The sequence below is a fragment of the Hylobates moloch genome, unplaced genomic scaffold, assembly GCF_009828535.3.
Source record: "Hylobates moloch isolate HMO894 unplaced genomic scaffold, HMol_V3 SCAFFOLD_8, whole genome shotgun sequence".
Taxonomy (NCBI): Eukaryota; Metazoa; Chordata; class Mammalia; order Primates; family Hylobatidae; genus Hylobates; species Hylobates moloch.
The window spans coordinates 39,398,331-39,423,050 of NW_026652283.1; the positions used below are offsets into that span (position 1 = coordinate 39,398,331).

The window sequence follows — 24,720 nt, forward strand, 5'->3', positions numbered from 1 at the left end:
TCACATTCTTGATGCTAAAGGAGCTTCAACCAAGCCTCCAGCCAAAACCGGTTTATTGTTCCCCGTGTGTTGGCTTTCTCTTGGGAGAGCCAGAAGGTGCGCCACACCAAAGCAGGTGCACCCAACCCTGGTATGCTCACATCTCAGCAACCCCTGAGGCACCTAATCTTCAGATCTTCTCTACTCTCCTATAACTAGGCTTTTGTTCTGGCTCACTTTTACTGGCAGTACTAGACAGTATTCCAGCCCTTTTGCAATGAATCCATTTAGTCCTTAAAAATGAAACCTGTTCTCTCTGATTGTTTTCCTCCTACCTTATCACTGTTCACTTGGGTTTCCACCTGTTGCCTATTTAAATCTGGTCTGGACCACAGCTGGAGAAGTGAGACGCAAAAAGCCAGCACCTGGGTTGCTGGCCCTGCATCAGGGACTTGTAATAGAGCCCAAGAAGCTGACCCTTTTCCTAAATTCCCTCTCAGTCCTCCTACACCAAACCAAACAAACCAGAAAGAAAAAAATCCCCACTTAAGTAAACAAATCCAGAAAACACAACCCCATCACCCAAAATATTGAAATGGAAAACAAATCTACACTCTGGAGATTTGATCTGAAACATACCAGAGCTGGAACTGCATACGGTGGCCAGAAATGTGTTAGTCTGGGCGAATCTGTGGGCCTGTAGAGGAAAAAGCTAACATTTTCCAAATAACAATGTGGGCACGTAACAACCACATACAATCATGTGCTGTTGTTGCCTAAACCTGGGAATAGGGTTAGGCAGCTCCACATCTTGACATAGATTCCCTCTCTCCAGTACTCACTTGTCCTAAAAAGCACAAGGTGTGATGTCTGGACCAACTCTGGGCTGCTCTCAGCCCTTACCGTCTCTGCCTCAGGTGGGCTGCTTCTAGGGTTGCGAGCAGGTTTTGAAACACACACCCCTCTCCAGCTAAAGACAGGACAGAGTGAGACAGATAGGAGTAGGTCCAGGTGGGGCTGATTGTTTTTTAAGAATGTACGGGGATCGCATCTGAAAGCACCCAGTGTATCAGTATCAGATGATCTTGCCAGTAATTCTGCAGATGTAGAAGCTCAAGTGTGGGGTGTACATCAGTGGATTCAGGACTTCCTGAAACCCATGCTATGTTCCTTATCTTAGCTGCCTAGGGCCTCAAGAGCAGCTTTAGGTGGCTCAAAGATGTGATGTAGAGAAGCGGGATGGCTCAGAGCATCACAGAGTTGATGGCAGGAGATACAGGAGGATCCAGCTCATTCTTTGATGTTGCTTAGATTCTGGATTTCTGCTTTGATGCTGGTGTAGAGGAAAGCTTATGACAGTGCTTCTCAAATTGTTAAATATCTGCACAAATTTCCTAAGGCATCGTCTTACAAGGCAGATTCAGATTCTTTAGGTCTGGGTAAGGCCTGAGATTCTGTATTTTTAGCAGCTTCCAGATGAGGCCAAGGTCGCTGGTCCATGGCCACACTTTGAGGAGCAAGAGCATAAGGGTCAGGGACAAATCAGAGCCAAAGACAGCCAAGACATACTGGGACTGAGGATTGATGCCCTGAAGTGAGAAACAGAAGGACAAAGAGAATCAATGGTGCACAAAAACAGAGTCAGAGGCTGAAGTGGGAACAGAGAAGGTCAGGGTGACAAAAAGAGGGACTGAGAAGACAGAGTTAGAGATGCAGAGAGGGGCAAAGGCAGAGGGAACACAGAGATGGAAGATGGATGGCACAGAGAGACTTGCAAAGACACAGCCAGGGTCAAGGAGAGGAGACAAGGCAAAGAGTGAGGGAAGAGGGGCTGGGGCTGGCTATGGGCAGTCTGTGACTGGCAGTGAAGATCACAGGTGTAGACGGGACAAGACCTGCAGGTGCACAGACATGAAATCCCCCACCTTCCTCACCTCCCAGCCTTCCCATACCTGCATCTCTCTGTCCTTGCTCCTGCAGAGCCATCCCTCCCCATGGAATCTTCTACTACTGATTTCCCCTTCTCTTGCCTGTGTACTCAACTGCTTTCTCTTAAGTGCACCCCTCCCGGAAGGTTTTAAACACCATCAAGTCTTTCCCATCTAAAGAAAAAAGGTCTCTCTTGACTCATATTTCTTTCTAGCTCCTGTCCTATTTCTCTTCCCCATTTTCACAGCTAAGGAATTGTCTGCTTCCGTCACCCTCCCCAAACACTGCTGCTAAGCTTCTGTTGGCACACGTTGCTGAGTCCAATGGTCACTTTCCAGGCCTCTTTTGCTTGATCTCTCCCTCCTTCTTGCTAGCTTCTGGGACCTGATATTCCCCTGGGTTTCCTCTTGCCTGCTCCTTCTTTAATTCACCCTTTGTGATCTGATCTTTATACTTAGGGGGCCTTTATATTAGACCTGGGCCCAGAATCCTCTCTTCAACCAGTGCTGTCTTTTCAGTTGAGCTCTTCCAAACCCACAGCCTCGATTGCCTTCTGTACACCAGTTTACATTCCATCCCGAACTCCGCCTGTACAACTAAACTTGTGTTTATGTCTAAGCAATGTCTGCTCACCATCTTTACCAGGATGTCTCAGAGGTACTACAAACTCAACGTGGTCGAAATCAGATTTATGTTCTTCCTTCTTCTCCCAAACTGGTCTTCCTCACAGGTTTCCCATCTCAGAACACAGCACTGTCATCTGTCTGGGTGTTTGAGTCAGAAACAGAGATTTCGTCCTTGATAACTCCTCCCCGTCTCTCCCCTCTTCCACATCCAATGCATCACCAAACTCTGTCAACTTTACGCCCCAAATACCTTTTGATTTTGCTCACTTCTCTCCACTTCCACTGCCACCACCCTAGTTCAAATCTCTAACATCTCTCACCTAGGTGACAGCAACAGCCTCCTAAGCAGCCTCTCATTAATCTGTCTTTCAAGCTACAGACGAAGTGGTCTTTGCACAATGTAAATCTGCTTGTTTTGGCCTGCTGCTTAAAACCCTTCAGCAGCCTCCTTTGGCTCTGAGAATAAAGGGCCGACTCCAGGCAATCTTTCTAGAATCATCTGAACTCATTTGCCCTCAAGACCTTCCAGCTATACTGGCTTTCTTTCAGTTCCTTGGCCAAAGTATTTTCTGTCACAGGACAATTGCTTATGTGTGTCTGTAGAACTGTGCTGTCCACCATGGTAGCCACTGGCCACATGTGGTTATTGGGCGCTTGAAATATGGCTAGTGCAACTGAAGAACTGAATTGCTAATGTTATTTAATTTTAATTGGCTAAATTTAAAATTTAAAAACATACATCATTCAGTTACAGAAAAACTGTTAAGTATTCTTAAAACAACTTGGGTATGTGTATCTTCTTTTTCAACTTTAGTTTTTATGCAATGTAATTACAGATCAGGTATTTCTGGTGAAAATTTAGCATCCAAATTAAGATATGCTGTGAGTGTAAAAATATACATGGAACATTGAACGCTTAGTTTTAAAAATGTAAAAGATCTTACTAATATTTTTTTTTACCTTGATCACATGTTAAAAAGATAATACTTTGGGGCCAGGTGCAGTGGCTCATGCCTATAATCCCAGCACTTTGGGAAGCCGAGGCAAGAGGATTGCTTCAGCCCAGGAGTTCAAGACCAGACTGGGCAACATAGTGAGACCTCGTCTCTATGAGGAAAAAAAAAAAGATAATACTTTGCATATATATAGTTAAATAACAGTTGTAATTAAAATTAATTTAACCTCTTTTTCCTTTTTATACTGTGGCTACTGGAAAAACATTTCCTTTTTTTATTACTTAATTTTTTTTTTTGCACACCAGGCTGGTCTCAAACTCCTGGGCTCAAGTGATCCTCCTGTCTTTGCCTCCCAAAGTGTTGGGATTACAGGCGTGAGCCACCCTGCCTGGCTTTTTTTTTTTTTTTTTTTTTGAGACAGTCTCGCTCTTTTGCCCAGGCTGGAGTGCAGTGGCATGATCTCGGCTCATTGCAACCTCCACCTCCCGGGTTCAAGTGACTCTCCTGCCTCAGCCTCTGAGTAGCTGGGATTACAGGTGCACACCACCACACCTGGCTAATTTTTGAATTTTTAGTAGAGACAGGGTTTCACCATGTTGGTCAGGCTGGTCTTGAACTCCTGACCGCGTGATCTGCCCACCTCAGCCTCCCAAAGTGCTAGGGTTACAGGCATGAGCCATCGCGCCCGGCCCAAAAACGTTAAATTAAATATGTGGCTCACGTATTTCTACTGAACAGCAGCAGTCTGTCTTAAATTCTTCTACCCATCCTTCAGAGTTAGGCTCAAATATCACATCCTCTGAGACACCTCCCTGAGAGAAAGTATTTTATTTTTATTCTGTTTTATTCACTTTCATAGCTATGCATAGATGCCAGTGGTCGCCTGCCCTTGGCACCATCCTTTTGTACTTACATATGTGTTTGTACGATTCCCCGGTGCATGCCTATCTTCTTCCCCACCAACCTCTAAGCTCCACAAGAGCAAGGCCCGTGTTTGGCTCCTCCCTGGAAACCTAGCACCTAGTCCAGAGCCTGGCACACACTTCCGAATGCCACAAGGAGTTATTCCATCCACTGCCCTGCCTTTGGGCGGGATTGTCCCCAACCATCACTGGAAGCCTATGCACTCCTTTTCCCCGGCAGTGCCACTAGCCCTTCAGTATATAGATTCTGCCTCTCCCAGATGGAATGTCCTCCTTTATAGCTGACCAGAATCCCTCCTGCTGCAAGATGGCCGGGGCCCTTCCTCCCATCCTTTAAGGGGAATTACAGCAGCACTTCTCACATTTGGATAACATGCCAATCATCAGGAATCTTAAAATTCAGACTCTGGCTCACCAGGTCTGGAATGAGACCTGAGATTCTCATTCCTAACAAGCTGCCCTGTGACAACACTGCTGCCGGGCCACGCTGTGAGTAACAAGGATATAGACAGCCTGTTTACCACCCTCAGAGCAGCCCCCAAGTTTTCTTCCTTCTCTGCATGACCCTCTACTGAGCAGGCTGTCTGGGGTCTCTTGAAATTCCCTGTCCCTTCTTGCTCCCACGCATACCTTGCCAAACCCTCACACCCTGCAAACGAATGTGGTGCCTGTGTCTACTGCTGTCGTTGATTTTTTTGTTTTAATTTGTAATAAACCTTTAAGCAGTTTTCAAAGTCAGGTTAGCCCTGATATGTATCATGGAAGGGTAACAATACTCTCCAACGATAAAGTCACACAGCTGGGAGTCACCAGCAGTCCTCAAGCTTGGCTCCCATCTGCCACAGTGGCTGGTCCAATCCCAGCAGCTTCTCCAGAAGGCTCCCCTCTGCAGTTCGGTCTCAGATGCTGGGAAGTGTTGTCTCTGACATGTCCACTGGGAGCTCCGGAAACCAAGTGTGTACTGGCTGGGCCCGAGGGAGGGAAGTGTCTTCTGGCGGCCTCAGGTGTGTGTGTGTGTGTGTGTGTGTGTGGTGTCTGTGTCTGTGTGCGTACATGCACACACACGTGTGCAAGTTATGTATGGTTGTATATGTGGACAGGGGTTTGAGTGTGTGTGTCTTGTGTCTATGTATGCATGGATGGATTGGAGTGTGTGTGTATGCTTTGCCCCCGACGTTCCAGTTCAAGAAAGCTTCAATCACACAGAGCAGCACTGAACTCTTTCTGCATGGGCCTGGAGGCTGGACAGTGTCCCTAGGCGGGCCCTGCAGATGTGAGCGGCCCCACCGTCCCTTGCTGCTGCTGCTGTTGCTGCCCCTTGCGTCTTCGAGAGCCAGCACCTGCCTCCTTGCTGTCCTTCCTGGCCAGGTTCCTGTTGGCATTCTCCCGCCGGCCCTGGCCTCCCTTCCTCCTCTTCTGCCCTGAAACAACCAAACAGCAGGAAGAATCAACAAAGGATGTGCAGGGAGGCCCTGGGCATGGCCACAGGCCCTAGGAGGGGAGTGTGAGGAAGCCGGAAGGGGAGGCAGGGAGGAGGCTGGAGATGCTGCCTCTAGGTAGTTGGGTCATCGTGACCTGCTCTGACAGCAGCCACTTGAGAGGACCCTGAGGCATGAGTACTGGAAGGCAGCCCAAGAGCCCTTTCACTCCCCAACCCTCAAGGCACAAAGACATCATCCTTTTCCTAATAGGCTCCTCAGACCTTGGATCCCAATGGACCAAGAGCACTTCCCAGGTATTCAGTGCAACCCTCAGAACAGGCAGGACTGCCCCCATCCCCTACCCGCCACCAGCCACCTCTGGGGCCAGGCAAGAGCAGCAGCCACCCCCTTGCCAACTGCAGGCTGTATGACTTTGGTGGATTCACTACACCTCTCTGGGTCTTAGTGCCCCTTTTCACCCACCCATCAGGCCTCCGAGGGGCCTTCTAGTGTGAACATCCACTAGCTCAGAAGAAATGGGGAAACTGGAAGGATGTTGACCACAGAAGCTTCCAGCTTCCACCATGCAGAATTCTGAGGCCCTGTTCTCTGCCAGGACATGGCATCTGGATTGGACAGCATGAGGTCTTGAGTTGCAGCTGCCCCATCTGGACTTGCCCTGAAGCTTCTTCCTGAGCCGTGGGCAGGAAGCAGAAGTGGTTGGACCTGCCATGGCTGGTGCCTGAGCCCTGACCCCAAGGAGGCAGAGGCTGCAGCTCACCGTCAGGACACGGCACCCTCCTCACTGTGCACCTCCGGGTCTCCTTGGTGTCAGAGCAGGCAGCATGGTCCCCCCCAGGGGCATGGAGCACCCTGCGTGTCCGCTCCTCGGAGCCCCTCCGGAAACCACAGAGCTTCTTCTTCTTGGAGCAGGGCCCCCACGGAGACCACTCGCTCATTTCACATTGCGCTGGCAGGAAGAGAAGGGAAGAGAGAGAGAAGGACAAGGAGGAGGGGATCATGTCTCCTTCCCTGGTCCAGAATAGCAAAGGGGAGCATCTCCCACCTGCCCTCTGCCTGGACCTGAGGCTGCAGGTATCTTTAGTCCAGAGGGCAGAAAAGTCCTTGGAGACCCAGAAAGGAGTGGTAGGGTAAGCTCTCCCTGCACAGTGCCCCAGCCCATCCGCTCTCTGGCCAGACCGTTACCCGGCCCCTCCTCCTGGGGTCCTGGACCCTCTGCCCACAGTGCCTGCCACGGCTTACCAGGACTACTGCACTCCATGGTGCCATTGGCAGCTGAGGAGCCCTCGGGACAGGCTGGATAGCAGCGGCCCTTGTGCAGGTACAAGCCCTCCTTACACTTGGTGCAGAAGTTATGGCTGAAGCAGGCCTCACAGTGCTCGATCTTGCATTCTGAGGAGAGGACAGATTGGGGGCTTCTGGCCCAGACTGGAGGGAATGTTCCCCTCACCCCCAGCCCCAATACCCTCCCTTCCATCCACACCCACCTACATGGAGGGCAGGACCCTGGCCTAGAGCTGCAGTTACTGCAGAGGAATCTCAGGAGGAAAGGGAAAGGAAGGGCAGTGGCAGGCCAGGGAAGAAGAAGCTGAAGCGGTTGCTCCTGAAGGCTGGCTGGGACTCTTGCCACCGTCAGCCAACTCGAACGTGAGCCCAGTCTCAGTCCCTGGAGCCCAAGGTGAGGCTCAAGAGAGCAGTTTCAGAGGAGGAGGGTGGGGCCCTCTGGGCTTGGTGGGGGTGGGACAGGAGTGTTTCAGCATCTCACAGCATCCAGAGGGCCACCCTAAACAGAGTTGAACTGAGGGACAGAATGGCCCCCCAGAGAGTGGCTGCGTGATCTCTTCTTCCCTCATTGCTGGGCATCTACGATGTCCCAAACTGTGGTTCTCCTCCTGCCTGGCAGAAAGAATCAGCACGGAGGAGGGGGAGCCATCCTAGGGCAAATTCCTCTGCCTCTGCAAGGCTGAGTTCCAGGAACCACCTTGGTAGGACTCTTGGGTCCCTCCCTGATTCCCTGCTGCCAGTTCTCTCCTCTGGGGGAATGGGGGCAGGGTGGGTCTTCCAGGGCTTGGCTGGAAGCAGGCGGGGTCTTTCACAATCTCTCCTTCCCAGAGTGCAGGCGGGGCTGACTTCCTCCCAGGCTCTGCCACCTGAAGCCCATGCTGCCAGTTTTTTAGGAGCTGGCGTAGCCAGGAGCTCCCGACTATAAGGACCATGAGGACCATGAGGACCAAGAGGGTAGCTCCCAGGGTCCCACCTCTGTCCTCACAAACTCCCGCCATCCTCCAGGCTTATCTCAGCCTCACCTCTCTCCTTCCCTCCTTCCTTCCCTCCCTGGTGCTCTGATTCCTGGGTTTGGTTGCCAGTCAAATAAGAACAAAAATAAGAACAATAGCAGCTACCATTCATTGAGTGCCAGACACTAAGGGCTTTAAATGCATGTCTCACAACAACCCTAGGGGGTAAAAACTCTTAAAGATGAGGCATTGAGGGGTTGAGATGTGCTCAAGGTCACACAATGAAGAAGTAGCAGAGTTGGGCTCAGAACCAGTCTAGTCTTGGACCAGTCATTTACCCTCCGGGCTTCAATGTTGTCAGCCCTGAAAATGGCACCATTGATTGTGTCCTGTCTCCCTCCCAGTGTTGTTGTGAGGCTCAACTGAAATGAGACCTGCCAATGCATTCTAAATGGCAAGGCACTGAACAGGGGGTGGGGGCACTGGCATTGTCCCCCAAGTGTGTTCACACGTGTCCCCCAGCACATCACAGCTGCATCTACAGAGAAGGGATGGAGATACGGCAGCATGTGCCTTGGAGCACGTGGAGCTGTAGCTGGTGTGGAAATGAGGAGCCAGAAGACCAGGAAGAGAAGAGAGTAGAAGAGCAGGCTGCCTGGGCTTGGATTCCCCTGCAGCCCATGTGGAGCTAACAGTGGTTTTTAAGCAGAAGTCTGATGGGATAGGTTGTATGTCTCAGAAATGTGATGGGATAGGGATAGGTTGTGTGTCTCAGGAGTGTGATGAGATAGGTTGTGTGTCTCAGAAGTGTGATGGGGTAGGGTGTGTGTCTCAGAAGCGTCTTTCTGGCTGCAGTGCAGAAGGTGGGTTTCAGGGAACCAGATGAAGGCTGGAGGACAGATGAACAGCCTATTGCAATGATCCGGGAGCAAGGTGCTGGGAACCTAGGGAGGACAGTGGCAGTGAGGACAGACAGGACATGACATGCAGGCTCTGGTGATTGGATGGATGGGGTGGGAGAGGTTGGCACACAGGGCTGTGGCTTGGGTGACAGGTTGGGACATGGAGGGTGACCTCTGGGAATACAGGTAGGGGCAGGTGCAAAGGGAGGAGACGGGGTTCTGATATTTACACACCAAGGTGGAAGTGTGCGGCGGGATACTTGAATCGGAGCCTCATCTCCTCTCCTCAGAGCCCCCTCTGCTCCTCTTGCCCGCCACCAATGGTTCAAAGCACTCTCCCCCAGTCCAGAGCTTCTAGTGCCCCCTGCCCCCAACAGCCCTGCCCACACTCACTGATGCACTTGTTCATGTCGGGGTTGCGGGCGTCGAAGTATCCAGGTGGGCAGGACGGCAAGCAGACGCCCACCTGGCGGATGTCGTTCCTCTCCAGCAGGATGAACAGCTTGGGTGAGCACTTGAGGCAGCCGTTGACTTCAGAGCAGAGCTCACAGCCTTTGGCACAGGCCTGGCTCCCCTCGGCACTGACTGCAAAGGTGGAGCAGGCATGAGAAGGCGGCTGCGGAGAGAACCTCACCTATCCAGATTCTGACAAGGATGGGAAGTAAATAGATCGGCGTTTCCTTCCACAGAAGGAATATGCTTCTCAGAAAGCACAGGCCAGGCTGGCAGCTCTCTGCAAGGCTGCTTTATACACCTTCCCAGTAGCTTTTCTCCAGAGAGCTAGCACAGATGCTGACCCATGTGCCTCCCTAGCTCCAGGCATGACATGAGTTCACTCTCTAGGCTGGCTCCACCATCCCCAGAGAAGCAACCCAAGCTGCAGCCTTCCTGGAATTTATCCACTCTCCCCAGAGCACAAAACAGTCAGCCTTAGGTATAGAAGGAGGGTTTCTTAAATTTCTGAGAAAGTTTTAAGGACAAGAGGGATAAACAGTGAAACAGAAAAGGACCACCTACTCAGAAACACAAAGACAACTGGAATAATCTATGCCTAGAACAGGGGTCTCAACCGGGGATGATTTTGCTCCCCAGGGGACATTTGACAATGCCTAGAAACCTTTTTGATTATCACACCTGGGGAAAGGGGTTGTTACTGGAGTCAAGTGGGTAGAGACCAGGGATGCTGCTAATCATCCTACAATGCATCGGGCACAGTAAAGAATCATTTGGTCCAAAATGTTAATGGCACTGAGGTTGAGAAACCCTGGCTCGGAACCATCCTTTGAAGCCAGGTGCAGTGACTCATGCCTGTAATCCCAGCACTTTCGGAGGCCAAGGCGGGTGGATCACCTGAGCTCAGGAGTTCGAGACCAGCCTGGCCAACATGGTGAAACCCCGTCTCTACTAAAATTACAAAAATTAGCCAGGCATGGTGGTGCAGGCCTGTAATCCCAGCTACTTGAGAGGCTGAGGCAGGAGAATTGTTTGAACCGGGGGTGAAGGTTGCAGTGAGCTGAGATTGTGGCATTGCACTCCAGCCTGGATGACAGAGCAAGACTCCATCTCAAAAAAAAAAAAAAGAGAACCATCTTTTGAGTCTTCATGGTTTTCCATCCCAGCATTGTGTCTCAAGATCTTTGATCTCACTTACTTGTTTAATCCTCATGGAGGCTCTTCCATGGACCTTGTGCAGTGTGAGCCCTGGGGACAGAGGCATATAAGCCACTCTGTAGAGGAACTGATCTTTCAGTGGAGCAGACAGACCCACAAATAGGTGAATGCTGACAGCCACAAGGCCAAGCAATAGTGGACCCAAAAGAAGGAGGGAAACAAGCCACAAAGGAGGTGTCACTGGGGCCAAGTCTTAGATAATTTGTACAGATTTGTCCTTTAGGAAGTAGAATTAAGGGCACTCCGAGCAGGACCACAGAGGTGTAAAACTAGGGAAAGGCGAAATAGCAGATAACTTGGGGTGGAGATGGGAATGGGAGGGGAGTGGTGAAAGATAGGGTTTTCTATCTTTATATCATGCTAAGGAACTTGAACTTGATCCTGCCAGATGGCATTTCCCAAAAGTATTCCTTACAACTTGCTTTCCCCAAGTGTGAATAGGAGAATGTGGAGAAAGGCTACTGTGTCATGTAAGACCAGGAAACAGTGGGTCAAACAAATCTAAACGGATTTCTTTACTGCAGGCCTAATGGAAGCTTTATTACTGTCCTGTGCACAGTGACTCTCTGAGGGGGAACAGAGTGAACTGCCTTTCCCAAGCATTTTGGCTACAGAACACTTGTTTCGGGACCTTCTCAGACTGTTTAGACATCAGAGAGCCATTAGAACATATTAAGCAGGGATGAGACCTGGCCCAATTTACATGTTGGGAAATTTTCTCTGTTAGCCAGGATGGAGACCAGAGATGGAAGAACTGTTTGGGAGGAAGCTGACTAGGTCATCCAGGTGAGAAAGTCTTAAAATTATGTTCCACAGGGATAGAGGGAAAAAAGACAGATTTGAGAGATGCTTAGGAAATGCAACCAGTAGGCCATCGTGGCTAACAGGCAGAGAGGAAAGAGGCGTGGGGAGGAGCCTGGGGTGATTCCCAGATGTTTGGCCTGGGGCGTGGGTGAGCTGTGGGGCCAGACAGGAAAAGACGCCCATGGAAAGAGAAGCGAGTTGAGAGGGAAGGAGAGGAAGGTAAGTAGTTACATGGGGTGGAGATGGGAATGGAAGTGGAATGGTGAAAGGTAAGGTATCCTGTCTTTGTATCATGCTAAGGAACTTGAACTTGATCAAGAAGGGCAACAAGAGCCAGGCAGCGGCCGGGTGCAGTAGCTCACGCCTAGAATCCCAGCACTTTGGGAGGCTGAGTTGGGTGGATCACCTGAGGTCAGGAGTTCAAGACCAGCCTGGCCGACATGGCAAAACCCCATCTCTACTAAAGATACACAACATTAGCTGGATGTGGTGGTGGGCACCTGTAATCCCAGCTACTCAGGAGGCTGAGGAAGGAGAATCACTTGAACCTGGGAGGCAGAGGCTGCCGTGAGCTGAGATCGTGCCACTGCACTCCAGCCTGGGTGACAGAGCAAGACTATCTCAAAAAACAAAACAAAACAAACAAACAAAAAGAGCCAGGCAGAGAGGAGCTGCAGATACAGGCAGAAGGCAGAGAGCTGGGAAAATCAGAATAGAGATGGTGGGAGGGAGTGCAGGGTAGTGGACCCAGAGCTCAGGCTTCAGAGTCAGAAGGACCCGGAGCCAGATTCCCAGTCTGGGAAGCTGGGCAAAATCCTGGATGTCGTGTGCTTCCCTGAAAAGGGGAGATGAGGATGTCCACTCTGGACAACTGCTGGAGTGAGTCTATGCTGCAGGAATCATTCCTGGTTTCAGAACAGGAGAACATGGAGGAGTTAGGAAGGAGAGCAACCGAAGGAAGATGATAACAAACACCAAACCATCGCAACAACACAGTAATAACCACAATGGCGGCGGTGTGTTACTGAATGTTGAGCACTTACTCTGTGGCAGGCAATGTTCTCAGTGCTTGACAAGTATTAACTCATTTAATCCTTACAACAATCCATGAGGTAGGTACTATTCTTATTGTTTAAAAATATATTATCCTTTTTTTTCTTTTGAGACAGTTCCACTCAGTCACCCAGGCTGGAGTGCAGTGGCGCAATCTCGGCTCACTGCAATCTCCGCCTCCCAGGTTCAAGCGATTCTCCTGCCTTAGCCTCCTGAGTAGCTGGGATTACAGGCACCTGCCACCACGCCCGGCTAATTTTTTGTATTTTCAGTAGAGATGGGGTTTCACCATGTTGGTCAGGCTGGTCTCGAACTCTCGACCTCAGGTGATCCACCTGCCTGGGCCTCCCAAAGTGCTGAGATTACAGGCGTGAGCCACCCCTCTTGGCCTATTATGCACATTTTTATAGATGAGGGAATGGAAAGGTAAATTACTTGAAGAAAATTTCTCAGCCAGTATGTGTTTCAGGCAGAGCAGACAAAGGATAGGGAGCCCAGGGTAGGACAATATGAGGTGGCATGGAAACTAAAAGTGTGGTTAGACTATATATTTTTGGAAAATGGAATTCATGGGCTGAGTGTGGTGGCTCATGCCTGTAATCCCAGCACTTCGGGAGGCTGAGGTGGGCAGATCGCTGCAGCCCAGGAGTTCAAGACCAGCCTGGGCAACATAGGGAGACCCTGTCTCTATTACAAAAAATAATAATAGACTGGCCAAGGTGGCTCACACTTGTAATCCCAGAACTCTGGGAAGCTGAGGCCAGGAGTTCGAGACCAGCCTGGCCAATACGGTGAAACCCCATCTCTACTAAAAATACAAAAATTAGCTGGCCGTGGTGGCATGCACCTGTAATACCAGCTACTCAGGAGGCTGAGGCATAAGAATAGCTTGAACCCGGGAGGCAGAGGCTGCAGTGAACCAAGATCGCCTCTGCACTCCAGTCTAGGTGATGAGCGAGACTCTGCCTCAAAATAATAATAATAATAATATAAGATAAAAATAAAAATCACGATCGTTCTTGTTGGTATAATCATTGTATAAGCAAAAATACTCCAAATGCGGCATTGAAGTTATGAGGGAGTCCTTCGGATTATTTTTCTATTCTGGGTCTTTATTCAGCTGTGTTACAAATTCACGAGTCATTATAGATTTTAGGCACCACTTCCACTTCAAAGATATTAAATTGTCTATGACTCACTGTTTTGATTTAATTCATTGTTGACATGAATGCGCCCTCTAGGTTTCTGCCTTAGTTTCAGTAAAGGCAGTGATCCCGGCATCCCATTTGCAGCCCTCTCAAGCAATGCTGCCATACCCATTTATTCCTTCATTATCACCTGTGTTAAGAACAGGTTTGCGAAAGACGCCCTTTCAGATCTGCTGCCCACCTTCCATTCCACTAGCAACAAGTCCCTGTGTGCATTTTTCTTCAGCGCCATCAATGGCACTGCAGAGAAAGTGTGGCACATCCGGGGAAGGGAATCTGGAATCAGGTCAGCATGGCAGGAGCTTGGAGCGAGTGATGAGGCGGGAAGCTGGAGAGGGAAGCAGGGGCTGGATGAGGAAGGGTCTTAAGCCTGGATGAAGGAGTTCACACCCTATCCTGAAGGTCAGAAGGAATCAGTGGGAGTCTTACAACAGAAGACACAGTCAGGATTCTATTTTAGAAAGATCACTCCGTAGAGTGGAGAATGGATTTTCCGAGGTCAAGAGTGGAGACAGGAAGACTCCCAGGCTAGAACTCCAGTCCAGGAGAGCTGGGCTGAGCCAAGGAGAGGGGAGGGAGTAGACACACGTGAGATGGTCAGGCGGCAGGATCAACAAGACAGGGCGATGCATTCAACAAGAGGGGGTGAGGGGCAGGGGCAAGGTGACCTCCAGATGCTGGGCTTGTGTAACAGCCCTTCCCCAGGAGAGGGACCACAGGAGGAGGAGGGGGTTTGGGTGGGAAAGTAATGAGTAGCTCAGTATTAGACATGTTGAGTTTGCGGTTCCTGTGGAACATCCAGGGAATGATGCCTATTAGGCAATTGAACACGTGGGTCTGGAACTCAAGAGAACTATTTTGGCTGGAGATTGAGACGCTGAGTTCTTTTTTTCTTTCCTTTTTTTTTTTTTTTTTTAAGAGATGAGATCTCACTGTGTTGCCCAGGCTGGATTGCCGTGTCACAAACGTAGCTCATTGAAGCCTCAAACTCCTGGGCTCAAGTGATCCTCCTGCTTCAGCCTCCTGAGTAGCTATGACTGCAGTCACATGCCACCATGCTTGGCTAAGAAGAGGTGGAGTTCTTAATATCCAACAGTCATCAAAGGCATGCCAGTCCATGAGATGGCAAGAAGAGTGGGTCTGGAGAGTGAGAAGAGGAACTGGACGTTGAAGAGAAGGATGGAAAAGTCTTTAGTCCACTCAGAGGCAGAGGAGGAGCCAGCAGACAGGCAGCGGACACTGAGAAGTATACAGCATCATGGGAGCCGAGAGAAGAGTACACTCAGAAGAGGGAGGCATCAACACGACAGTTGCTTCTGAGATGTCATGTGAGCCCAACTGGGTGGTGGTGACCTGGTAAGTGCAGTTTCAGTGGGGTGGTGGGGTGGGCAGCAGGAGGCAGTGGGTCAGCAGTGAAAGGAAGGTCAGGAAGTAGAGAGAGGAAATAACGCCCCCTCTTTCAAGAAGTTGGTTGTTGGCTGGCCTGGGGGCTCAGGCCTGTAATCCAGCTGAAGCTGGAGGATTGACTGAGTCCAGGATTTCGAGGCTGCAGTGAGCTATGATTGAGCCACTGCACTCCAGCCTGGATGACAGGGCAAGACCCTGACTCAAAAAAAAAAAAAAAAAAGAAGCTGATAGTTAGATCTGTGGGAACAGAAGAGCCTGGATGGTGCCTCAGGCAACACCTGCATTCAACAGCTAGGCAAGAGGAAGGGGGGCTCGGGAAAGAAGTGGAGAAGGATCCTTGGAGAGCTGGGAGGAGACTGAGAGACAGAGGTGCCAGGAATCAGGTTGAAAAGGGAGAGATCTCCAGGGATCAAGGCTGGGAGGAAGCAAGGCCAGTGAGCTCTGAAGCAAATCTATAAGACTGGACTCTCAGTGATCATTGATTAGGTGATCTTGAGAAGGGCAGTTTTGGTGGAGAGGTGGAGATGACAGCCAAACCACAGTGGGCTTCGGAATGAGTGGAAGGGAAGGAGTGGAGATAAAGCCTGGAGGGTGACAGAAAATCAGAGATCACAGACAGAGAAGGGGAGAGCACGGCTGGGGGTGGGGAATGTGATTACAAGACTCAGAGGCAGGGGGCATTGATGGAGTAGAGACCCAAGGACACAAGGAAATGGGAGCATCAAGACACAGGACTCAGATGCTGAGGCTGGCCTGGGTTAGGAGGAGGGACCAGGGGGTCAGGGAGCTGAGCTCCATGAGGGTTTGGGGGCTCAGAAGAGGAATGGGGGCTCAGTGACAGGCGGGGTCAGTTCAATAAGGAAAGGGATGTTTATCAAGGGAGACAGGAAGCACAGGATGGGGGGACGGGAGAGGGGGCTCGACAATGAGAATGTGCCCTTGAAGGAAGGGTCCAAGGAAGACGGTTCATATTTGGGGGAAATGCATAATGATTCAGAGCAGGAAAACCAAGGCTCATTTATTTCACAGATGTTTACTGCACACCTCACAGGTGCTTAGGGCTATTAGGAGCCGGAACATGGAGGTATAGCCACAAAGGCCCACCCGGGACGAGGGAGGGAGGGCTGGTTACACATCTGGATGTAGAGAGGCAGAGAGCACTCCCTGACCCAGAAGCCTAGGGGAGGAGAGCGTTCCACACAGGAGGAACAGCCAGTGCAAAGCCTCCGAGGCACTGAATATCCTGGATCGACCATGGCATGGAAAACAGGGCTTTATATAGCACGTGCCCATAATTCCAGCTTCTTGGGAGGCTGAGGCAGGATCACTTGAGCCTAGGAATTGCAGACCAGCCTGGGCAACATAGCAAGACCCCACCTCAAAAGGAAAAAAAAAGAACATAGAGCTTTATATATTCTCTCTCTCTCTCTCTCTCTCTTTTTTTTTGAAATGGAGTCTCACCCTGTTGGCCAGGCTGGAGTGCAATGGCGCTATCTTGGCTCACTGCAACCTCCACCTCCTGGGTTCAAGCGATTCTCCTGCCTCAGCCTCCCGAGTAGCTGGGATTACAGGCATGCACCACCACACCCAGCTGATTTTTTGTATCTTTAGTAGAGACGGGGTTTCGCCATGTTGGCCAGGCTGGTCTCAAACTCCTGACCTCATGATCTGCCTGTCTCGGCCTCCCAAAGTGCTGGAATTACAGGTGTGAGCCACCACATCTGTCTGAGCTTTAAATATTCTCTTGGTGAAGAAAGTGACCAATGGAAGGGCATTGTCGGGTTGGCAGTTTAGAAAGCTCCCCTCTAGCTGGGCACAGTGGTACATGCTGTAGTCCCAACTACTCAGGAGGCTGAGGCAGGAGGATACCTTGAGCCCAGGAGTTTGAGACCAGCCTGGGCAACATAGTGAGATCAAGACCGTCTCTCTAAAATAAAAGAAGGAACAAAAGCAAGGAATTTCCCTCCTGCTGCTGCCTGTTTTGGGGGGTGTGCGGGGCAAGCGGCCTTGCAGGGCTGTAAGCCTGGCTGAGGAGGCTGGGTGGACTCAGCGAGGGCGAGGGTTGCTTGCGGGGGAGGGATCCTCCTTCCTGGCTTCTTCAGCACCCCTAGCTCTGCCCTCCCCACCAACCACCATCCCCCCCAACCCCACCTCCCTCAGCTCCCAAGCAGCCTGCTCTCCAGCCCACTTCGCTGAGCTAGCAGAGCAAGGCGGTGCCCTCAATTCCCCCTCTCCTAGTCTTCATCCGACGCAAAGCCCTTTTAAGTTGCTGCGGCTATGATGAGGCACTGCTCCAGGGCAGCTCAGCCCCACACCCCTTGAAGAATGGTTCTGGATCACTGCCCCTCCTCCCTAGGGGCTTCACTTCTTCCAGTTCCCAATTTCTTCATCCCCAGGAATCTTTCTTAAACTAAAGATCTGATGGTTTTACACCCCATCCTATTATCTATCAATAACTCCCTATCACCTACAGAATTAAGACCCAGCTCCTTGCCTGATCTTAAAAGCTTTTGTGGGCCCATCCCATCCACCTTACCCCTCAGCATCACTCCTAAGCAATATCAAACCATTTTTGTTTCTCTGGACACGTCGCACTATCTCACACCTGTGTGCTTTTGTTCAAGTTGGTCCTTCTGCCCAGAACACTCTCCACCTCCTCTTGAGCCTGACCAACTCCCTCAAGCCTCAGAACTAAAGTCACCTCCCCCAGGAAGTCTTCCTGATCTCACCTCCTTGCAAAGTCTCAATGGAGTATTTCTCTGTGTTCCCACACCCCTAGTACTTGAATCTGTCATGGTGAACGTCACCTTATATTGTTATTCTCTGTTAACATGTCTTTTTCTCTCACTAGAAAGAGCTTTGGCAGGCAGAGCCCGTCATTTCTGAATGGGAGCTCAGTAAAGGATAAGGCTGCACAAGGGTATAAGGTTGAGGAAATGGCAAATGAGACAGAGGCTTGAGATGAGGGGTGGTGTATGGATGGATCTTAATGAAGATTCACTACAGTGGAGGGACCAGGATGGAACATGGATGAGGGACTCAGGTGGGATGGGTTAGGGACAGTGGGGGGTGGAGAGAACTCACCATGACCCAGAGAGTGATCATCTTGGTTTTGGGGTGGAATCTAGTCTTGGAGGAAATGGGTTTGGTAAGAGAGACCTGAGTTCAGTTGGCGAGGGTAGGAGGATAGGTAGTGGGGCCTCAGCCAGGAGACTGAGGAAGTGAGTAGGCCAGGGCCCCTCTCCGGCCACACACTGTCCCAGGAGGTGGATCTATCCCTGTGGCTTCCTGGGACCTGCACGTTCAGCAAGCCCTGGGCATGTCCCGCTGGTAGGCCCAGGATTCTTTTTTTTTTTTTTTTTGGAAACAGAGTCTCTCTCTGTCACCCAGGCTGGAGTGTAGTGGCACAATCTCAGTTCGCTGCAACCTCCGCCTCCCAGGTTCAAGCGATTCTCCTGCCTCAGCCTCCCGAGTAGCCAGGACTACAGATGCACATCACCATTCCTGGCTAATTTTTGTATTTTTAGTAGTGATAAGCGTTCGCCATGTTGGGCAGGCTGGTCTTGAACTCCTGACCTCAGGTGATCGGCCCGCCTCAGCCTCCCAAAGTGCTGGGATTACAGGCATGAGCCATCATGCCCAGCCAGACCCAGGATTCTTTAGCTCAACTATGAGCTTAGTTTAGATCCTCACTTTTTCTTACCTGGGCTGTTTGCTTCCCGCCTCAAGCCACCTCCTCCACCCTCTATGCAGCTGGGCTCTGGGGTCCTTGATGAAAGCCTCAGTGGCTCCTCACCCACTGTAGCTGGAGTCAGGCCAAGTCCAAACTCCTCAGCCTGGCAGGTGAGAAGAGCTTAATAACCCGACCTCTACCCTGCAGCGTCTTCTCCCCAGACCCTCCCCTCAGCCCCAGACAGCTTCCTTGCTGTATCCCAGTAGGTTCTGGATGGCTTGTTTAGCGGCAGAACACTTCTTTCCAACAGAAAAGATATGAGCACAGCTTCTCCAGTGGAAATCCTAGGGCTCCCCAGAACCCCCTTGATAATTCATTTCCCCAGCTACTCCTAGCTGCACCCCACTTCTTAAAGGAACACTCTATGCCTCTTCCCAACGCCCCGGGCTCTCCATGCCTTCGGGTTTTCTCCTGTGCAGCATTCCCGAACTGGATTGACATTCTGTCTTCCCCCACTCGCTTGCGGGCTCCTTGAGATTCATCTCTGCCATCAGGGCCGGCTTGCAGGATCTCAATGAACATTTGCAGAATGACCCAAGGAAGGAACGGGGATTCAGTGAGGGATGAGGGACTGTAAGGCTGTCAGTACAGCAGGGGTAGAGGCTCCGGATGGAGGATGGGGCAGTGAGAAGAGGCACAAAGGGGGCTGCTGGCTTCTGGAGAAGTCAGGGCTCAATGAAGGAACGAAGGCTTCCTGGGAGGCAGGACTGAGAGAGGGCGCCCAAGAATCAGACAGGAGAAGGGGCTCAGGAAGGAGCGTTACTCGTTGCGAGGGATGAGTGGGAATGAGGGCTCAGGAAGGTGCAGGGACCCCAGATCAGGGGTGAGGGCTAGCAAGAAGACAAGGGGCTTAGTGAACAGGAGTTCAGGGAGGGGCAGGGTCCTCAATGAATGGAGGAGGGGAACTTCAAGGGGACTTCACCACTCACAGCTAAAGAGAAGTTCTTTGCTCAACTTTTCTCACTCCGTGCAGGCAGACCATCACTCAGACTCCGAAATCAGACATGGCTTCAAAACTGGTGTATAATGGCTCAGAATGAGATTTAGATTGAGTGGCTTCTGGTGGCCCTCCTACCCTGCAGCCGAGGACTGTCAGCCACAGTCAACAATCCTGAGGCTCATACACAGCACACCTATCCCTGCCCCGAGGTCCACCCCTTGCCCTTCCACGCTTGTCTTGTCGAGAGGCCAGGCACACACAGGTGTCTCGGTCTTCCTTCTTCCCTTCCCTACTCCCCCAGAATCCCTAAGGCAAAATGGTCTGCACATTGTTTATATAACAATGATTTGCACCCAGAGTCTACACAGAACTTGATGTTTTACAAAGGTGTTAAAAATATATACCTATTGAGGTGGGTGGATCGCCTGAGGTCAAGAGTTCGAGACCAGCCTGGCCAATATGACAAAACTTTGTCTCTACTAAAAATACAAAAATTAGCCAGGCATGGTGACACATGCCTGTAATCCCAGCTACTTAGGAGGCTGAGGCAGGAGAATGGCTTGAACCCGGGAGGCGGAGGTTGCAGTGAGCCAAGATCGTGCCACGGCACCCCAGCCTGGGTGACAGAGCGAGACTCCATCTCAAAACAAAACTATATATATATATAGATAGATAGATATACCTATTATCTCATGTAAGCCTTACTATCCTCCTATACATTACATTTCAGATTCCTGATTGCGATGACTATGGCTATTACGTAACAAGTATTGACAAACAGCACAACTTTCATCCCTCCCTGCACCCCTGAGCCTGTCTCCACACCTCTCCCCACCCTTGCCTCTTACCATCAAGGATGTCTGTTACATCACTTGGTAATAAAAACTGGCTCATGTGCTGCCACGGCTGTTAGATGTGGCCATATGAAAAGCGAGCGAGCATGTCAAAATTGCTGCAGGAGATTCACCATCACTAGGACCAGGCCCTTTCTGATGCCAAGTCTAGTACTTCCTTTCCTTTTTAATACAACAGACTTGAACTCAGGTCCCGTGACCTCTGGTTTAGCCGTGCATGAGGCTCTGCATGGGTGAGGGTCAGCGTTAAGCACATGTGCACATTGCGTGAATGTGAATGGTTCCTCCCATTCTCTCTCTCTCTCTCTCTCTGTCTCTCTCTCTCTCTCATTTCGGAAATAGAGGAGACTGATTATAAACCGCTAAACCGCATCTGGCCCATGGAGTCCAAAATACTGGCCACAACAGATGAGAAGGGAGGAAAATCAAGGCCTTGCTGCTGATTAAACCTAACCGTCTCTAATTGTTTGTTAAGCCAGGGATTTTCAGCTTCACCAATTCTCTGAGCTTCTCTCCCTGGGCTGAGTCCTGGCCTTGGCTGTTCCCGTGGAGCCCCAGCAAAACCCCACTGCTTTTCAGCCTTCACTGGGGGGCCTCCGTCTGCAGGGAAACATGAAGCAAGAGGGAGCTGGGCTAGACTTCAGGAAGACCTCCTGCCTGTGGGCGTGGCATCTTCTCATGCCAGATGTCAAAAGACAGATGAGGACTTGGGACTCTGGAGTCCCCCACCCTCTCCCTCGTGTAGGCCCCTCACACACAGTGGCCACCCCTACAGCACTGGGGCCCCATCACTGGAGACTTTAAGCAGAGGTTGAGGAGTGCCTATCAAGGGGCTAGGGACAGATTACCCTTGACCTCCATCAAATTCGGCTCTCAAGAAGACTGGGCCCACAGGCATTAGGAGACCTGGGTTCCAACATCAACTGTATCACCTTAGACCTGTTTCTTCCCCTTTCTTAGCATCTGTACAATGATAGGATTTTGGTTTTCTTTTTAAGCTATGAGAACCCTCTCTTCCAATGACATCTTATGTGGACGCTCATTACCAAAAGCAGGGAAAAGTGAGACTGCTCTGGTGTGAAGGGTGGTCGGGCCAGACCCCTGCCTGCTTGTCTCCCCTTTGATGCCACTGTAGCTCCCTGAATCCCACTGGGCATGGTTTAAAAGCCACAGCAGTGGACAGTCTCCTGACCCTCCCTACTCCACTGTTCCTGCCCTATGATCTGGGCAGGGGAAGCCCTGTTACCCAGTGCTAAGCTGTGCAGAGCTCCTAACCCAAAAGGGTTGATGGCTGCACTTTAGCCAAAAAAGGAGCCCCAGGGCAGGGGGTTTGGGGAAGCATCTCCATGGATACCACACAAAGCTGGTGTTATGTCAAAGCACATAATCCACAAAGGCGTAATCCACAAACTGGATCCTCACAAGAGAGGGGTTAATCTAGAAAGCAGAGTCTACAAAGGGGAAAACAGACAAAGTGAGTCATCTACAGAGTGGGTAATCTCAGCAAATTAATCCACCAACTGAATAATCCACAAACAGGATCATCTACTGAGTAATCTACAAAGCTGTAATAGACAGAGTGGAAATCTGCAAGGGTCATCATGGAATAAAACTCCTGAAGACCCTTAGTTCCCGGGTGGCCCCCTCCCATTCCCAAGGCCAGCTGTGGCCCACCATGCTCCATTACTCACTCCGCCTCTGCCTTTTCCCCTTGATCCCCCGGCTGCTGATGGTGAGGTGCGTCCAGCTCAGAACCAGGGCCACCACACACAGCCCAAGCCGCATAGTCACGCGCCAGCTCCAGGCCCCTAGTCGGAGGGGTGGTCTCGGGGAGGGTGGATAGCACACGGCTCTTGCTAACACCTCTGGGGCTGGGTCAGCAGCAGGAGGCCCAGGCCTGGGCCGTAGCCCAAATCCACCATAATCTCAGCTGGGGACAGAGAGGGTGTGGGGAGCCCAGTTCTCCATCAGCTCAAAGGGAGGTCCTCAAAGAGAGACTTCCTCAAAGGTACCTCGGAATATCACATGAGAGATCTTTTTGTCACGTCAGCAGGGACTACTCCAAAAACCAACCTGTCAGGGGAGGAGAAAGAAGGGTTAATTCTGTAGTACCAGGAACTCTCCCACCTATGCCTCCTGCCCTATCCGGAAGACTGGGAGCTTAAAATGTTTGGATGTTACAAGTTACCTACCTAGCACCTTTCTACAAGAAATATGCTCCTTTTCCTGTCTCACAGAACTCCCTGACCTGGGATGGGAGCGGGCAACCTGTGTAGCCAGAACATGGCGGACATTCAAACCAAACTTGTGGATCACTGATGATTTCTCAATAATGGGAGCCAGCTGGTCCCACTCGGCTTCCTGTTGTCCAGCTCTAACTGGAAGTCCTTCCTTAAGTCTACCCTACAGACCTCATGCTGCAGTAGTATCCTGTCTCTTGAAAAGGAGCTGTCTCTCTCTGTCCTTGCATGAGTGACCCCTTCAGCCTTTTCTTCCCGGGGCTGAGTCACCCATGTGCCTTTCACCTGTCCTGGAGCTAGAGCAGTGGCCCCCGGCAAGCTGGCAGACTCTGCGTGGCCCTCTGGGCTTGGCGGGAGAAAAGGAAGTAAGGCTTCCCCCGGCCACAGAAACTCTGACACAGCAGGCCCGGCGGGCCTGGCCTTTGTGAGAGGATAAAAGAGGCAGCAATGCCTGCCCTGGCCAGAGACACAGAGAATGGGGATAATCCCCCGGCCCAGCGAGAGCCAGGTCTCTGGACCCGCTGGCCGGCTGGGGTGATGGGGGCAGGGGAGCCGGTCCCTCCCCTGATCAGATGTGTCTGGGAAGTTGGACATCTGAGCCCAACCTGGGAGTGAGAGTGAAAACCCTGCTTCCCCGTCACGGGATCACACACACACATGCTCTGATGCTCGCAAGGTTCTTTCACAGCAGCGGCCTGCCCACACACACCCCACACTCCACCACGCACACCCCACACTCCACCACACACACCCGCACCACAACAGAGCGTGCAGGTCAATAGCACAGAGGCCCTGTAGATGCCAGGGAGCCATCACCTTTCCCCTCCAGTGGCTAGATGCCTTTGAACAAGTCATGTAGCCTCACTGAACCTCAGTTTCACATCTATAAAATGGGGACAAGCATGACTGTCACAGGCTAGCTGAGAGTCAGAGAGTTCAGGCTCAGGAATGAGAAATCTGAGGTGCTGGAGTGGAGGTGCCCCTCCCACCCCCTGTCCTAATCCTTTCCCTTCTAGGCTCTTCAGTGCCAGTCCACCCCCTCACCTCTCAGGGAGGCCCCAGCAGAGCCCACCTGCACGGGAGATAAATCATTATCCCCTAAGGGAGTTCAGTACCTCCCTCCTTGGCCTCTCCCACTGGCTTTGAAGGCCAGACACACTCAAGTGGTTAAGCTGCCTGTGAGAAGTGTTTACATGAGGCTGATGGATCCCACCTGGTGCTGTGGCTGGAGCCAGCGGAGATGCCCCCAGCCACCCCCAAATGCCCGTCAGCTGCCAACCCCTGCACGCCCCTCCACTACTCCCTGCCTGATTTACCAAAGTCTTTCTATCCTCCCCACCCCCACTACACACTTCTATCACCCACAAATGATAGATGTCCAGTTGAGTTTATCAAACTGGGGTCTTCTGGCCCAAGTATGTAGTCTCAGAGGCTGGCTGTACAGCATGATAGTCACGGGCATAAACCTCAGAGTCAGACTGCCTGGCTTTGAATATTGGTTCTGCTACTTATTAGCTGTGTTACCTTGCTTAGCTGGTCTGAGCCTGTTTTCTTATCTGCAAGAAGGTTATTATTGTTTATAACTTAAATGAGTTAATACATAAAACTGCTTAGAATGGTGCTGGGCACATAGTGATGACTCAATATTTGCTGCATTTGTTATGACCAAAGCTTCACTTTGTGTCTACATTCTAATGATCATTCAAAAGGCAATATGAACATGTTCTGTATCATCTGGATACTAACCTTAATACTGAGTACTGTTATGCAATTTCCATATTTGCATTTATCTTTATGGTTGATTGCCTCGACACCA

General features: G+C 50.9%; 1 protein-coding gene across 2 annotated transcripts; it reads right to left on the reverse strand.

Annotated features, from left to right (window-relative positions):
- Window positions 1-5,313: 5,313 nt before the first annotated feature.
- RSPO1 (R-spondin 1) lies at window positions 5,314-22,449 on the reverse strand. Of its 2 annotated transcripts, XM_032159059.2 has the most exons (5): window positions 22,356-22,449; window positions 9,388-9,579; window positions 7,098-7,247; window positions 6,616-6,804; window positions 5,314-5,834 (listed from the first exon to the last, which is right to left on the reverse strand). In XM_032159059.2, the coding sequence occupies exons 1-5, from the start codon at window positions 22,447-22,449 to the stop codon at window positions 5,668-5,670; spliced, it is 792 nt and encodes a 263-aa protein (XP_032014950.1). In that variant the 3' UTR covers window positions 5,314-5,667. The 2 variants fall into 2 exon arrangements, with proteins under 2 accessions (XP_032014950.1, XP_032014951.1); XM_032159060.2 differs by lacking the exon at window positions 6,616-6,804.
- Between the last annotated feature and the right edge of the window lie 2,271 nt (window positions 22,450-24,720).

Excerpts from the sequence above, each read along its gene's own strand:
- RSPO1 (XM_032159059.2), bottom strand. The coding sequence starts at position 22,449 with ATGCGGCTTGGGCTGTGTGTGGTGGCCCTGGTTCTGAGCTGGACGCAC. Across the intron at positions 9,580-22,355 it reads GGGGAAAAGGCAGAGGCGGA|TCAGTGCCGAGGGGAGCCAG; the intron begins GTGAGTAATGGA and ends CCACCTTTGCAG. Across the intron at positions 6,805-7,097 it reads CATGGAGTGCAGTAGTCCTG|CGCAATGTGAAATGAGCGAG; the intron begins GTAAGCCGTGGC and ends TCTTCCTGCCAG.